Source organism: Limanda limanda, chromosome 20 (assembly GCF_963576545.1).
Source record: "Limanda limanda chromosome 20, fLimLim1.1, whole genome shotgun sequence".
Classification (NCBI taxonomy): Eukaryota; Metazoa; Chordata; class Actinopteri; order Pleuronectiformes; family Pleuronectidae; genus Limanda; species Limanda limanda.
Window position 1 is genome coordinate 14,086,791 of NC_083655.1, and position 17,705 is coordinate 14,104,495.

Genomic DNA, 17,705 nt, shown 5'->3' on the forward strand with positions numbered 1-17,705 from the left:
CAGTTTTTTTGCCACGCCCATTTCTTAAAACCATATGAATATCTTCAGGGGGGGGATGTTAACACACACATGTAGTTTGAGTGAGATGGAACCATGAACACTGAAGTTGCAGCAATTTCGTGTTTCGCGGCGAGTTGATGAACTTTGACGCCACGCCACGGTCAGACGGTGTGACGATGGACAAATCCCTAAATCATTTTTTATCTCCATCTTGTTGTGATGACACTCATCTGAATTTGAAGTTGATCTGATGAAAGCCCTGGGACAAGTATGTCAAAGTAAAGATGGTTAATATGGTCAAAATGGCCACTAAATAGAAAATGGCGGGCTTCCTGTTGCGTTTTTCATAATGCTCTAAGAGGCTTTTTTTCCTCATTCGTCACGATACACCTCTCGCCCGATTTTGGTGAAAATCGGTTATGTGGAAACCTAGCGGCTGGGTTCCAGGGGGCGCTGTTGAGCCATTTTGCCACGCCCATTTCCAAATACTCCAGAATACTGTCATTTTCACCAAGTTCTAATATACTGCAAAGTTTAGAAAGTTTTTGAGCATGGGAAAGCCCTCAAAAAGCAAATTCCGCATAGTCACAATAATAATAATCCTTACAATTTCAATAGGGCCTCTCACCATTCAATGCTCGGGCCCTAATAATCCTTACAATTTCAATAGGGCCTCTCACCATTCGGTGCTCGGGCCCTAACTAGTCTTACATGTCTAGTTTGGACTCAATTGGACAATAAACGCTTCACTTCCTGTAGCCACCAGGGGGCGCTGTGATTTAAAGTCATGATTTCTGTGTAGATGTCATCAGGCTGGGACTCTAGTCTTACATGTCTAGTTTGGACTCAATTGGACAATAAACGCTTCACTTCCTGTAGCCACCAGGGGGCGCTGTGATTTAAAGTCATGATTTCTGTGTAGATGTCATCAGGCCGGGACTCTAGTCTTACATGTCTAGTTTGGACTCATTTGGACAATAAACGCTTCACTTCCTGTATCCACCAGGGGGCGCTGTGATTTAAAGTCATGATTTCTGTGTAGATGTCATCAGGCTGGGACTCTAGTCTTACATGTCTAGTTTGGACTTGATTGGACAATATATGTCCGAGATACAGAACCTCGTGTTTTGATGGCGTTTAATCAAACTTCGACGCCACGGTCACACGGCCTTAAAACCATATGAATATCTTGAGGGGGGGGCTGATGATACACACATGTAGTTTGAGTGAGATAGAACCATGAACACTGAAGTTACAGCAATTTCGTGTTTCGCGGCGAGTTGATGAACTTTGACGCCACGCCACGGTTACACGGTGTGACGAAGTACAAATCCCTAAATCATTTTTTATCTCCATCTTGTTGTGATGACACTCATCTGAATTTGAAGTTGATCTGATGAAAGCCCTGGGACAAGTATGTCAAAGTAAAAATGGTGAATATGGTCAAAATGGCCACTAAATAGAAAATGGCGGGCTTCCTGTTGCGTTTTTCATAATGCTCTAAGAGGCTTTTTTTCATCATTAGTCACAATACACCTCTCGCCCGATTTTGGTGAAAATCGGTTATGTGGAAACCTAGCGGCTGGGTTCCAGGGGGCGCTGTTGAGCCATTTTGCCACGCCCATTTCCAAATACTCCAGAATACTGTCATTTTCACCAAGTTCTAATATACTACAGAGTTTAGAAAGTTTTTGAGCATGGGAAAGCCCTCAAAAAGCAAATTCCACATAGTCACAATAATAATAATCCTTACAATTTCAATAGGGCCTCTCACCATTCGGTGCTCGGGCCCTAAATATCTAGTTTAATGATGTTGTGAAGTCACGTAGGATCATGGGAGTTGTTGTCATCACCACCATCGCCAATGAAAATCTACAGAAGGCAACTCAGGAGGGAAAAAAACAGAAGACTGGCTAACTGGCTAGCAGAGTATTTGCCTTCATTATACATCGTTTGCCCCTGAAGTTATAGCAGAGATGGACAAAGCCACGTAACCATGAATTGTCCCATCACCATGTATCTAATTGGGTATTTCTCTGTGTTTGAATATAGTTGGAAACATTTTAGATAATACACAAGACAACCAAATATATAACATAGGTTTCGTCCGCATGTTGATGAAATATTATTACACCTTAAATCGTTAATGAAGAGGGGAGATCATTTCTTTCATCATACCTGACAGCACCTTGGTAAAAACAATAGCCTACACTATTTACATTTATCAACCACCTTTTCAAAGAAGAATTTTTTATTTTATTATTTGCTTATGTATTTACTTATATATTCCTGAAGAGAATTATGATTTAAATGAAGTTTATGAATATTTACAGTCATTTTAAAAGATATTTCAAAATCTGAGACAAACTCTGTGCAGGACACTGAAGTGGATTGTAATTTCTAGGTTTCATATAGTATGTATATCATAGGTCATGCTCCCATATGAGCCTCCTGAAGATTGAATAATGTCCTTCCTGATGCGTGCTGCGAGAGGCCATATTGGATCCAGATTTCTCTTGTTCTAAAGTCATTTTGTTCCCCCTTCATTCCTCCCTCTCCCTGTTTTATTCCTCTCCGTCTCTCTCAGCCCTTTTCTCCACCCGGCTTTATTTATTGCGGGTCCAGTGGTGTGGTACAAAGCCATTACCCGCGCATATGTACCTGTTTGAATAATCAATAAATAATTATTTTATTATTTAATAGGATCGTATGGGGAGAGGAAATGGGTTTTATTACATAAATCCATCACACGTGATGAATGGTTACACTTGTAAAGTTGGACGGGGGAGAAGAGAGAGCGGCTGGACAGGCCTGCACCTGCGCTCGACTCCTGTGCATTGCTGAGCACTTTCTCCATTCAGGGCTGTAAATATGACATTTTTTGTCTCTTTGGGACTGTCAATTGGAGTGCATGGGGAATGGGGAGAGGGGACTGTAAATTCACAGAGATTAATTAACCTTTTATATTTGCGATTCAGCCCTGCATCTTTTTTCTAAATGCGGTGACCCCTGTGAGCAGAGGGGTGAGGGACCTGGCCACAGACGGCCCAGGGAGTGCAGACGTCTCATTCCCAATGAGTTATTAACAGAATTTTTTGAATAGATGGAAAAATTGTAGCCTGGCCATTTAGTGTCATAAAAGCCGGGTTGGTGAGGCAGCAGGGGCCTCCCAGGGACAGGAGGCAATACCATTACAATCAAATCTGAGATGGAAGAGGGATTGAGCTGTCCATTCTGAATTTTTATATTGTCGGAGGGCCAGGGAGGAAATAATGCCATCCTGGAGTGTATTAACCTCTGGCTGGGGACAGAGGACAGGGAGAAAGAGAGAGAGGGAGGAAGAGGAAGGAGGCAGGCGGAGGGAGAAATTTAAGATTGCATGGCGGGGAGAAAGGAAAGCTCGGAGAGGGAGGAGGGGGATAAAAGAGTTTCATGCCTTATATACCGGGGAAGCCAAAGAGGGAGAAGCAGGAATATGAGACGGCTGAGTGACATAGGCAGAACAGAGAAAGTAGAGTAAGGAATAATGTAATAAGGGGAGGAAAGAAGTGAGGGAAATGGAGGGGTGGAAAGCTCACATGGACATGAAAGCAGAATGGAAGGATGAAGACAATAATGGGAAAATAGAGAAAGTGGAAAAAGAAGAAATTCTACATGGAATGCAGGAATAGTCGATGATATAAGCAATAACATGAGCGATGCCACTCCATGCCCTGCACTCTACATGCTGCTAACAATATAAAAATGATACCTAAAGAAGATAATGACACTGCTAACTTTTTTTAAAGTAAAGAAGACAAAAAGTGAAAACATATTTTCAGCAGAAAAGACTTTTGCGAAAATTTAATCAACAATATCGGGATTGTATCATCATTTTTTTTAGAAAATTTGAATCTAAAAAGTTACTAAAACTGATTTATTCCCTACATGGAAATGGTTAATACCTCAAAATTGTACTGCAGTACTTGAGTAAATGTACTTGATTACATTCTACAAATGGAGATCCTGTGCATCCACATGCTTCTCGGAAGGTCCCTTCTGAAAAAACAGTGGTTAGAGCGTTCAAACAACACCTTGACACCTCTTTCTACTATTTGCACAATAACATAGAGTGAAGAAAAGGCATCAGGTATGTGACAGGCAGCTAGATAATAAAAAATGCACATTCATCATAAAAACAGCGAAAAAGTTTGGTGCCAGGCGCTTGTGAGAGATGAACATGTAGTTTGCCAGTTCACATTGAAAAAGCTACTGTTTAGAGACAACTGTTAAATTATGTAAATTCACGATTGGTGAAGTGATGACTTCAGCAACTCGGGTACCAAAACTTTCACCACTTTTTCAGACTTGAGATTATGTTCACATGAAAGTGCAGTATTGGAAAAGTACTTAGAAACTCTACTTACGTAAAAGCAATACCACAGTGTAAATATACAAATGGTTAAGATAAACTTAAAAAGTTGACTAAAAGTAGAAAAGTATTAGCAGCAAAAGAGCTGTTTTGTATATTATTATTATCATTTTATCAGTTGAGAAATCATTTTTCAGATTATTCCGACAGCACAAGAACACACAAATGAGGTCTCCTTAAGATGAGGTCAAATACGATTTTCTGCAGTGGGGAAATTGAAGAGAATGAAAAAGGCAATTGAAAACACTTTTAAAACTTTTAAAAAGGAAAAATATATAGTATACACCTTTCACTGCAGACAGATTTATTATTTGTAAAAAACAAAAATACGTGAGTCAAGTACAATGGCAAACAATAGGAAACAGTTTCTTTGAAAGCAAACAATCAGATATTACTTAGAAGTAAATCAAAGATCACACAGCAATAAAACACAGATACAGAATAAAGATCAAATGTTACCGATGAGAAAAGAGCATAAACAAGATTAAATAATTTAAAATGGTAAAAATAGGCGGTAAGCTCAAATACATAATTTATAGAGGTGTAAATTTGCATGAGTGTACAATGTGATATGAATATAAAAATGGTATCAGTGTGCATATAAATGGGTCAATTCCACAATAACTGGCATGCAAGTGTAGAAAAGTATGTGATTGATGAACTTGTGGTGATGTGCACACGTGATGGACACTTCAACTCACCGTGTGAACTCAAGATGGAGGAGAACACTCAGCCTGCATTGCCTCCATCTCCTTCACTCTCTTCCACTGACTGACCCCATCTTCTCTCCAGCTGCAGACTCACGCCACCTCACCAACGTGTCCGTCCATTAACCTGTAGCCAGTGTGTGGCCGGCTGGACCAATAGCAGCACAGGTCAGAGGTCGCAGCAGGGCGGAAGTTGTTGGCTGTTTGTGCGACTGCAGCGGGTGCCGGGGTAGCTTCCTGCAAGCTAACCGAGGCTAACACCTCCCCCTGCTCTCTCTCCGTGTGTGTGTGTGATGTTTACCGTGTGTCACTGAGACGGAAAAAACAAGACGAAGTCTGGAAAACACGAAAGATGAAGCCGGAGGGTCCAGGAGACTTAATGTCGCCTCTGAAGAAGAAGATAAGCTAACGTTGAGAAACCCGGAAGTGTTGTTGCAGGTAGCGAGCTCTCTGTCCTAGCGTTGATGTTGGGGTTGAGAAATGAAAGGCAGCGATGAAACAAGTCGATACCAGTCATCATATCAATCGTCTGACATCGACTACTAGCATGGCCGCTTGTATTAGGGGGTTAATATATGCTAGCTTGTCTATATAAGCTAAGGAGTTAGCAAGTGGCTGCTCCATGTAGCTTAGCTAGGCGTCATGCTCCTTGTAAAAACATGCTACTCTTGCTAAAAGCTACAAATCGTGGGGCTGTTTAGTTTTAATTTGATGCAGCGGCTCCGGATGTTAAACGAACATAACGTGTGTGAATCTGGACTATTGATGATCACACACTCGTTTCCCTCACGTTTGCATTGAGATCCAGAGCTAATGACACGACATGCTTGCAACACACAGGACAGCACATACTGATCTGATAGAGAACATCTCCAGCTGGATTTCACAATGACAGTCAATGATTTCCAGGCATGTAGGGAAACATGACATCTGCTCTGTCCCATGTGTCATGATGCAGTTACATACAGGTGGTTGGTACATCTCTAAAGTTTGCATTGTCTGCTTCGAAAAAACTGTTTATTTATTACCAGATATTTTCACTTGTGTCTCTTTGTGGATTATGCTTTAAAGTACTGAGTTGGTTTGCATATAACTTGGTGGAGGGAAGCTGCCGGGGAAGCATCCATCAAATGCTCTCTGTAACAACCTGGACAAAACATTAAATGCAAAACCAAACTGCTGCCAATGACTGGTTGTTCCACACGCAGCCTCTCTTTAATGAATTCTAAGGCCATCTTCCACATAGTTCATTGCATAACTCACTCAGCTGCCACTTTAACACAATGCTACCAGGACACAGGTTAATGTCAATAAGGTGCAACAGGGCTCGCTTTGACAAAAGCCTGGAACCATCGCTAAACCAGCTGTTTACCTTCAGTCAGTGCTTCATGTTTATTAGATGCCCATGTTTGTTATTGTATGATGTGTGTTGTTTGCGAGGTGTTGCTCTGTTTTTTAGTTTTTTTGCATAGGAAGTGTTTGGTGGGGGTGAATGGAAATGTGCAGTTATGTGACTTCCTTCTCTTGGACAATAAACTAACTAAAGTCTGCGGCAGATCTGGTTAAAGGGACCAAACCAGGATTTCTTTGTTCATAACATTGCAACATAATTGATCTTGAAAAAGATCAGGCATATATAGGATTGTTTAGCCGTGGTGGATCTCGACGCTCTAACTGAATGTGACTCAAGTTGAGCAACACTCTGCTGAACAGGCTTTACTTTTTCAGACACTGTGATGATGGATATATTTTGAACCCTTTGATAAGATGATAAAACCTTATTTTTGGTCAAAGTTTGTTCCATCAGCCTATTATTTGCAGGTTTGTAGATACACATTAGTTACCTAATGCTAATCACCATTAAGCTGTCTGTCCACATTAATCTACAAGAATGACAAAGCTGCTTTTGTAGATTTTGAGCCCTGTTGCTACTTAAGATCCAAGCTGTACTTGAGGCTTGAGCAGGAAAAGGTGACGTCTAAGATGATCGTTGTTAAATATCTCTCCATGCTCCCACAGGTCCCAGCAGCTGTGAACACAATGAGTGCCAAATATGGCATCGTGAGCTACAACAGTTCAAGGAAGCACATTTCCATTTCCGTCCCGTCGTCAACAGAAGTGATGTCACCCCACATAAAGTCTGTGGAGGAGCTGAAGGTTCTGGGAATCAACCTGACCAACTTCAGCACTGCTACACAGTTTATGATTTGTGTGGCAGGAGTTTTCCTCTTTTACCTCATCTACGGATACCTGCAGGTAACAAATCACAACCTCAACACAACACAAACTGAGATATACTAGATGTACCATACTCCCACATATACACACAACCAAATGTGTTTTAAAATATCTTGGAATTAATCTGTTAAAGCTTGTTACAGTTAAGGATAAGTGCTGTTATGAAGGGTGTGTGTGTTTTTGCATGGACAGAATTTCACAAGATGAAAGAGAAGCACATAATGACCTGCTTTGTTTTCTGTATCTGTCCCTCCCTCCAGGAGCTGATCTTTTCTGTGGAAGGATTCAAGCCTTTTGGTTGGTACCTCACTCTGATCCAGTTTGGCTTCTACTCCATGTTTGGATTAGTCGAGCTTCAGCTCACACAGGACAAACGCAGAAGGTACGGCCAACAAACTAACCTGTTCTTTTACTTATTCACCTCGATCACTGTCACTCGTTTGTAACGTTGTTTATCCTGTCGGTGCGGCTGCGGCTCAGGATTTAGTCGCCAGGTCTCCATGTTGAGAGGTCGCAGTCAGACTGTGGATTATTTCTGCAAGATCAATCATAAACAAAATTTAACAACCTGACTAATTAATACAACAAGGTGTTTTATTCTTCCTTTTACATAACAGCATGCATGGTGCTAATGCTAGTGCTAGCAACCACAAAACAAACATTTATGATTCATTTTTCATTTGATAATCTAAACAAAGAACATGTTTTCTGTTTGCTGCCTTTCTAAAATGAGTCGCCCTACTATGATAATAAAAAACGGATCCTATATTAACATAACCCTAAAATTACAACCACTTGGCAACTCTGCACGTCTGATGTCTTTTGCTACTTAAAATCTGCTGAAGCAACACTGCAGCTAAACATGGAAACCACTTCTCAACCACTTAATTTTTCCCCGTCTTCCAGGATACCAGGGAAGACCTATATGATCATAGCATTTCTGACAGTGGGAACCATGGGCCTGTCCAACACTTCTCTGGGCTACTTGAACTACCCCACACAGGTCATCTTCAAGTGCTGTAAACTCATCCCTGTCATGATTGGAGGAGTGTTCATTCAAGGTAATATTTATTTATTTTTACACCTAACTTATATGCACATCCTCACACATGTATGAACTTGTACTTGTGCTTCTACTTTCTGGAATATCCCATAGAACAAGATGTATTTATATTATATCAGATTTTAAACACAAAAGTTTTTTTCTGTGGAACAACAGTTCTTATATTCAGATGATTATACACTGATGAAAACATTATTCTGAATGTCATCATCCATTTCTGTCCATATATCACTGTACATCATATACACAGGATCAACTTGGAATGATTAACAAATAAAAATTGTTTCATTATCCAAGTTCTTTAAAAGAAGGTAAACTGTATTTCCTTTTATTCGAAAGAATAACAGAAAATTAAGTTTGCATCATTAGTTAATCGGCTTATGTTTAGTTTTTCGTCCTTTTTTGTGACTGCTGTTTGAGCTGACCAGAGAGTTGACAGAGTTGAGTTTTGGAGAAGGCTAATCTTACACCTCATTTCAGCCACTGCACATGGTTTCTTTGAAGCGATGACCACCTTTCAACTTTCGGTACCTTCTTTTTATGCACGACTGTTGTTTTCGTCTGTCAGAGGCCGGTCGGCGGTACTCTCTGTTTCTCCCTGCTCTTGGTTCTGCCTGTCCTTTCATCCTCACGCCGGGCTTCTCAAGGTTCTGTGTCCTCAACGTCAGACATGTTTTCAGCATTTTTTTTTGCCTTTTTCCGTTTCTTTCAAGATGGGTAGATGTGAAGTCCGTGGTCCCTCAAGGGCTCAAGTGGAAAACAGAATTTGTTCACTTAGAATGCAAAGAGGAAAGAGAGTGGGGAGAGAGGGATGGAGGTACGGGTGTAGGTTTGCATCTGATGTGAGGCCCTTCAAAGGCGAATCAGGGAATCAAAGCCGACCACAGCCAACCTGATGCTGCGTCCCTGTGTCAACCTCAAGGCATCCATCAGTCAGCTTTTTTTGTTTTTTGAAAGACTCCTTCATCCTGTTGTTTTTTTCCCCCTCACTTTTTTTACACCGCTTTTTTGTGCATTGTTACACGCACAATCACTGAAACTTGGTGTTTTGGAAAGTGCCCATTTCAAAAACTTTGGACAGCTACATTTTACTTGAATCTGATGTCAACTTATACAAAAAAATATAATGGACTCAAATTAGGGTCGAGCTTGTAAAATTATGTCTACAAATAATTTTAAAGTCTCTTGTTGTAAATTAACCTTGGTAAACCTGTATGTGTTACAAACGCATGTGTAGGGAATATTAGTATTTGTGAAAAATACCTCCGGAGAGAAAAAGAAGTACGTTTGTTAACATCTGTGTACAGATGTAAAGCAGAAAATTGTGTCAAATTTCCAGCACTTTGTGTGACACTGTAGCTAAAGGTATGACATCTTATCATAGCCCCCTTTTTAAGAAAACACAAATCTTTTCTACACACAGAGATGTTGGGATTTGGGGAATTTGGGTTTTTCTGATTTCACAGTTGTCATATAAAGATATTGTCTGTGTTCCAGGTAAACGCTATAATCTGGCTGATGTGTCTGCTGCCGTGTGCATGAGTCTTGGACTCATCTGGTTTACACTAGCCGACAGCAAAGTGGCCCCAACCTTCAACGTCACAGGTAACATCTCCCAGATCCAACAGGCGATTCCAGCGGTTTCACATTAATGCTGTAATACTATCACAACTGTCAAAGAAAGACCCACAACACCCTGCTGTATTCTCAGGGTTAGATTACACGTGGCTGGGCTGCTATAGCAGAACTAAGATGGAACTGAGCAGCTAGAAACTGCAGGCAGCTACTGCTACAAGACACTTTGTTTTATCAGAACAAAAACTAAAGTCTCTTATTTCTTGTCTGTCAATATAAAGAAAATATTGTCTTGTGAAGAGGACATATAGACATAGGTAATACTATATATTTAGGTTTGATATATGTCTCTAAAACATAATTTATTTGTATAAAAATCCAAGCAATCTAATGTACTTTGTTTCTTAAAATATATGCAGTATAGTGTTACATTGCCATAACTTTCTTTTGCCAGCCCATCCCACCCTAGATAATCTATTTAGTTTATTCCTTTCTTAATTTCCTTGTCCTTGTGTGCATGTTTGTTATACAGGTGTTCTCCTCATCTCCCTGGCACTGTGTGCAGACGCCGCCATAGGAAACGTGCAGGAGAAAGCCATGAAACTCCATAACGGCTCCAACTCTGAAATGGTACCCTGTACATACAGTATACTTGTTTAGTAGATGTATGCACATAAACATTTGAGATGAATGCAGAATATGGAGCTCAACTTGACTGTTGTAAACCTGTGTGATGTCACTCACTGAACACATGGTATCTTGTTGACAGGTGCTGTATTCGTACTCCATCGGTTTTGTCTACATACTGACAGGCCTGCTCTGTGTGGGTGGGCTGGGCACAGCAGTGGCATTCTGCTCAGAGGTGAATATAGCCGCAGATAAAACGAGTATGTACCCTTGGTACTTTGTGGAGCTGCAGACAGACTGTGTTATCACAGATGTCAATTATGTGTCTGTGTTTCTTTCAGTTGACGGACTGGAGCTTGTCTCTTTGCTGAAATCCTTTGTCATACAATATGATTATAATATAAACAAAATGTGTTGCTTTTCTTGTGTAGTTACTTTTTAAATTAGGTTTATATACATTCCTCTGTATCAGCTGTGTTCCTTGTACTTTATTTACTTTTATTTCCCTCCCTCCCAGCATCCTGTGGTGACGTACGGTTACGCATTCTTCTTCTCTCTTACGGGTTACTTTGGCATCTCTTTCGTGCTGGCCTTGATCAAGCTGTTTGGTGCCCTGGTTGCAGTCACAGGTCAGAGGAACAACGTGTCAAGCGTTCTTTTCCTTTTTTGCCACAGGGAAAAAAGTCATACAAATCAGTGCCATTGTTTTAATAACCAACTGGTGTAGACACAAAAAATATAGCTCTCCACAACATACACATTGAGAAAAAAACTGGTATAGTTTACATACAAAGATGATCATCTGCAATAAAACAGCGCACACCATTTTACAATAATTGGAGTATTTTTAAGATCGAGTGTAGGATATTAAATCTCAAATGGAATTTTATACAAACAGGTTACATTGACCACATTGAAAATACTCCACAGGATCTGGAGCAATATTTCATTGGTGAAATTCAAATCAATTTCTGTGGATCAGATGGACTCTGCATGTTTGGTTGATAAAATTGTAATAAATTAACAGAATTTCTAACTATTTAACAGTTACACACTTCTCATCACCCAGAAAGTTACCTCTGTGGAGCTTTTGTTTCCTATTTGTAATGTAGTAGAAACATTATTAACTGGCACTGACGGTACCACAAATGTTTGACTCCTTTGCAGTAACCACCGGGAGAAAGGCCATGACGATCGTGCTTTCCTTCATGTTCTTCACAAAACCTTTCACTTTTCAGTAAGTACCGACACCTTTTGACTTGAATCTGTTTTCTCCTTGTTAAAAGTGAGTCTACAGTGTGACTGCTGACCTCTTCTTGGACAAATACAACTTTGTTTGGCATCCCTGCCCCTGGTTTTTATGTCCTTAGTCCATTTAGAGACCTTGACTGCTCCGCTGCTCTTTCTTCTTGTCCTTCACCGTCTCGCTCACAATCTATAATCCTCTGCTCTGTCAAAAGGGTCTAGTTTTTCACTGTACCTCTCCTGCTCTATTTCTCCATCATGACTTTAAAAATGCATATTCACAAGATACAACAAACTTTTGGCTGTCCTTATGGCCACCTTCATTCTCCCTCTAGCTTGTGTTGGCCCTCCAGTGAACTCTCAGTCCCTTCCATGACTGCAGTTTACATTTCAACCAACAGATTTATTTTCGGCGTTATTTATTATCAGCCAATTATTGGTAAGGCAAAATGTTGTATGTTTACCTCTGCCACTGCACAACCAAAACTGACTTTTCTATCCTCCAGTAGCTAGTGGTAGCTTTCCCCAGGTTGCTGAAATGGTGGACAAGTGCAACAAAAATGTCATTTACCAACTTAATTACAGCAGAGATATGAAAATTTTTCATCTGAAGTCTGATTTGTATAAAACCAAAAGAATGCTATGGTTATCTCCACATTTTAATGCCGTCAAACACACTTAAAAAGGTGATTGATTCCTATCCCTGTGCCAAAAGAGGAATTTGCCTTTGAGTCTTTTTTCTTGCATCAAGTCAACGCACTGGACACCAAGGTGTCAGGAACCTCGATGTCTTGCCAGTGTTGCATCTTGCGCGATACAAAAAAAATCCCTGCTGTTGCACATGGTTCCCAAGATGTAAAAAAAACAATTAGGGCACAAACGCTCATGGCTATTTATGTGCCAACTGCCAGAAGTTTGATGCGCATCATAACGTTGTGCCTGAAAAGGTGCAGTGTCAGCGTCTAGACGGGCAAAATAGAGAGATGAAGAACAAATTAGCATGTTTACTTCAGTGACATGTTTCCATCTCTGCCGATTGGAGCCAGACTCGATAAACACCTGGTTGTACTACACAGTCATTTGACCTGGAAGTGAACACAAATGTTAACTAGTCCCACTGCAGACAAAAGCCACATGTCAGTGGGTTTTTTGACCAGCGGAAAAGGATCTTTACAAAAAAGGTGGATGTCTATGACCATTTTAAGATTTGGATGAGTTGAGGTAATCAACTGAGTGAGTTTGACAGAATCACAGAAAGATTTAAAAGCATCAGATACTGGCTCAGCCAATCCCAGTTTAGATCACTATCTAAAAAGTATTAGACTAAAAAAAGATGCTCTAAAGGCTCCTATCCATCATTTGAAATAAAGTGAGGCCCATAAGACACAGGCGGTACAGAGTCTCTTTGCAATTTCCACATTCACTGCCAAAATTTCCGTAGCTTGCAAATTGATTCCGACACAGCTACCCTGACATGATATTTTGGTTTCACATAACAAGCAATACCACCATCGGCGCGAGAAACATGTCGATTGAGATGTGTAATTTGAGATATCTGTCAAATAGTTTTGACAGAATAAGATAAATATTTTTACAAAGAGACTTTACATTTCAACTAGTCAGAATTTGATTTCCTGATATCTAATCATCAATAGTAGTAATTCCTTTTTCACTTGTTAGAACATTACAGATATCTATAATGTCCACTGATTGAAAAAGGATCTGGATCTCTTACCCAGATTTGCATATACTTTTGGGGTATGTCATCCTAATTTGCATGTATTTTTTCAAAATGTCAAAATGTAATTTTGAATTTCCACCAAACCATTTCAGGAAATGTCACCCTAATTTGCATCTACTTTTTGAATAGGTTTCCTAATTTGCATATTATTTTCTGCACGTCAACATGCTATTTAAACATGTCAACACACCATTTTCAATGCCTGCTCTTAACTTGCATGTACTTACTCATGCAACATTTATCTTTAGAAAAACATACATTTCCTTCTAAATCCATAATTTGCATATTTTATATACCACCTTAAATAGCACATTATTTCATTTGGTTATTTAAGATATTTACAATTATAGGTTGAGTAGAGGCAATTACTTTTAATATCCAAAACTCATCAGGTATAAGATACCTTACATGTTGCCTCTAGAATTAATATAAATATTAGTAGTTACTGTTGCATTTTAGATTTTTGAAATATAGTTCTAAATATCTGAAATGTATTTTTAAATACATTCCTATTAGTTAAGAATTACAAGGCGAAATATCAGTTATTTAATCCTGACTAGTCAGAGTTGAATCTTTTAATGAGATGGTCCAGGACCGAAATATAAATAATACAGCATTCACTATGAATTTTAATGTATTTAAACACTACAGTAAAAACAAACCACACTAACGTTAATGTGGACTGACATGCTGCCATCTTGGATTTTCACAGACATCAGTTATACAGTGAAAACATCCGTCTCTGTACAGCTCGCTAAGCCAAAAGGCTGTGATTAGAATATGGGTTAAATCAAAAGATGCAAACATTGTGTTTTTACTCCGTCATAGAAGTAGCCAGATTGTAATTTAGTCTTTGCAACAGCAGTACTGTCAGGAAGTCTTGGACATGCCAGGGGGGGAACTTAAAAGAAGTTGTTGCCCAAAACTAAATCAACATCAACTGTCTTTACAAGGTGCTGAGCGACCACAAACCACCGCAGCAGCTGCATTCCTTCTTCAATAGTCAATGTTATAGGACTGATGCAACACAGTCTTATATTCCCTCATGGTGCATTTTGATTATCTCAGTGGAGAGCAAGATCACATCCGTTTAGAATCTCTTTTATACTCATCAAACCAGTCAATGACTTTCAATGACAAGTCCCATACAGAAGCTTCTGCATTTAACTTGCTTCACTCGTGTATATTTTCCTGTAGATGAGTGAAACCATTTTCAAGAATGGTCAACAACTCCAATTCTTAAAGGGTACCTTTAAGAAATCTAATATGAAACGGATTATTTTCATGATCCTCCGGTTGAAACCTACTTTATACTGTATGTGCAATTATTACCTCACCATTATCCCATCCCTTTGAAATATCTAATCTATCCATCATCCCCTCCACAGGTACATCTGGGGCGGCCTTCTGGTGTTGTTCGGCATCTTCCTGAATGTTTACAGTAAAAACAAAGATAAAATGAAGCTGCCCTCCATCAAGGACCTCAAGTGCTGGCTGCTCACAGGAAAGAAAGTTCAATTTCTTTCACAAAATGTATAGGAGGCGCCCACAGGCATCGTGGAAGTCGTGCACAGGCAGACTATACGTCTGTTCAGATGTAGAGTTGCCCTCCCCTGTATCAGGGGGATATGCTGAGCCCTGTGCCTGAGCCTCATCACCACCAACACTGAGCCATGGATGGGTATACAGGGTTTGACAACCAATCAGCCTCAGCAATGGTTGACTTGATATAATTATGATGGGTGATGGAGTTTCTGTATCCTGTCTATGTGTAAGTACACCACTGGTGTAGAACGGACTGAAACGACTATCTGCAGCAGATTGAAGGAAGTGTAACTGTTTAAAGGGGATCAATGGCTGACGGGCTCTTAGAAAGCGAAGCCTCAGTCCCACGGAAAGCATTCCCAGCGTCACGGAGGACAACACCAAGAACTAGAAGACTCTCAAAAGGGAAGCCTGCGCCTTAGCAAACCAAATCGCACAGTTTTGCACTGGAAATTACTTGTGCACTAAAAACCTTGGAAAAAAACAACGTTTGGAAGGAAAGAGTCTGAAGAGACGTGTTGATGTGTCATGTCTGAAATGAATGTTCGATCCTCATCCTTAAAGAACACACACAGACAAAGACATATTTGTCTCGGCACACGCCAGAACTATGAAAGAAAATTGATTAAGATAATATTTGTCTTTATGAAAGTGGTGTTTTTCAGAGTGGATTTGTGACTTTTAGATGACTGTAACCGAAATCATGAAAAGTATGTGTTGTGTCATCATATGGGGACATTTTGGGGAATGTGATCAAACTGTACATCAACAACATCAACTACCAGTATATGTTAATTACATTTTTGGGTGAAATACTACGGCTCCTTTTTACAATAAAACAGATTGAGATATTCGTTCATCTTCTGTTTGTGTGTGTCAATATTAAGTTTACTATTGTTGTGGGGACTTGAATCGATTTACATCTTCCTTATGGGGACAAAAAGTCAAACTTCAAGGTGAAGACATGTCTAAGGTTTGGGTCTCTCGCACTCTCTCTCACAGCCCCCCCTCTCACACTCTCTCCCTGTCCAACCCTTATTCTTTCCCCTTGCACCACTTGGGAGAAGAGTTGAAATGTTGCCAAACTCTGTGTGTTTATCCATTCGGAGGCCTCGGGCGTGTTTGATTAGGAGTCCAGGAAAAAAAAACAACGATAGCACTACTAGACAGAAAATAAACACAAGTCTTTACTCTTCCAGGGCTGTTCTACGCATTTGGATCTAAGCAGTATCGTGAATGTGTTTGTGTGTGTGTGTCACAAGACCTGGCTGCACTGTCTCTAAATGGTGATGAAGCTCACACCTGCTTCCTTAGCAAAAAAAAAACAACCTATATTTTATATTTTTCTATGTTCTGTTCCCTTGTGAGTGTTTCTAAAAGTAACGCATTGACTTTATTGTGTTTTGAGCAGGTGATAGCACACTGAGTGCCCATGCCGTGCTGTCATTTGACTGATGACACACGTGCACTTTGCACCAGCTTTCAATGGGGAAAATACAATCCAGTGCATTCATCCTCCTTTCACTGTTTTTCATGCACTTATTCCTGTTCAACAATGTGCAGCACTAGATATGATGACAGTAGGTTGTAATAGAGCTCAACAGCTTGGTGCCGGAAGTAAACATCTCATCATTTTCTAAATAGAGATTTTCATTATCAATAGTACCATTTTAACCATCCAAGGTAGACCACCACACATGCTACAAGGCTGTGAAACAATGTTATCTGCTCCTGAAGAAGTTCAAATGAGAATAAAAACATGTTTAATTTGCTGTGTGAAGGAGAAATACTATACTACCCACAATCCTCAGGTGTAGTCTGATTGGTTTATATTGCTGTTTCCATGGAAATGTTAACCCCAATTGGAAAAATCCTGTGAGCTATGATCTGCTCAATCTGATGGTGCATTAACACTCCCTTTATAAACTGCTATATGGCTACAAGACACAAACTACACTATATTATAAGACTGCATTAACAAGGTTAAAATTAAAAAAGAAATACGCTTCAGAATGAGGAAATTAGCAAATGTTTATGGGATTAGTTCCTTCACTCTTAAAAAAATATGTACACAATCTTGAACCTTTGCCTTTTTTTCTATTTTCCAATATTTTTTCTGCTCAGAATCAAATGTTTTGGATCATATCCTAGCTTGTGGGTCTGGTTCCAGGTCTAAAACTCTTGAAAAGCAATGTGAAGTTTACTTCCGGATCCAGAGTCGTTATAAAAGTGGACGGTCACTTCTGTAGTTTACACTGTTGGTTTAATCAACACGTTTTGGCGCTAAAAGTGTTAGCACAGAGTCGTACGATAAAGGGCGTACCATTTTTACATTAAATATGAATTATCGTTCTGAGGTGCAAGGTTGCCGATTGATGAAAAACTGCTGCCTATTGACCTTGGAGTCTTGGAGTCTTCCCTGCTGTAGTGCCCTGGAGCAAGAACCCAGCGCTTTTGTACCATCTGCTGACCCTGCAATTTGACATTCAATGGACCTATGCAGGTAAGAAGGGAGATGTCCCTACAAACTGTTTGGGTTTTATTCCATCGACT

General features: G+C 39.9%; 1 protein-coding gene across 1 annotated transcript; it reads left to right on the top strand.

Moving 5' to 3' along the window:
• The first annotated feature begins 5,412 nt into the window (after positions 1–5,412).
• Positions 5,413–16,011, top strand: slc35b3 (solute carrier family 35 member B3). The gene is made up of 10 exons (XM_061093724.1): positions 5,413–5,556; positions 7,138–7,374; positions 7,617–7,738; positions 8,263–8,417; positions 9,917–10,024; positions 10,527–10,624; positions 10,764–10,856; positions 11,139–11,250; positions 11,789–11,858; positions 14,996–16,011. Exons 2-10 carry the CDS (start codon positions 7,159–7,161, stop codon positions 15,144–15,146), a joined length of 1,125 nt encoding a protein of 374 aa, XP_060949707.1. The 5' UTR covers positions 5,413–5,556; positions 7,138–7,158; the 3' UTR covers positions 15,147–16,011.
• Positions 16,012–17,705: the final 1,694 nt, after the last annotated feature.

Coding starts and splice junctions, on each gene's coding strand:
- slc35b3 (XM_061093724.1), top strand. CDS start 7,159: ATGAGTGCCAAATATGGCATCGTGAGCTACAACAGTTCAAGGAAGCAC. Junction 10,625..10,763: donor ACGGCTCCAACTCTGAAATG/GTACCCTGTACA, acceptor TCTTGTTGACAG/GTGCTGTATTCGTACTCCAT. Junction 11,859..14,995: donor ACAAAACCTTTCACTTTTCA/GTAAGTACCGAC, acceptor TCCCCTCCACAG/GTACATCTGGGGCGGCCTTC.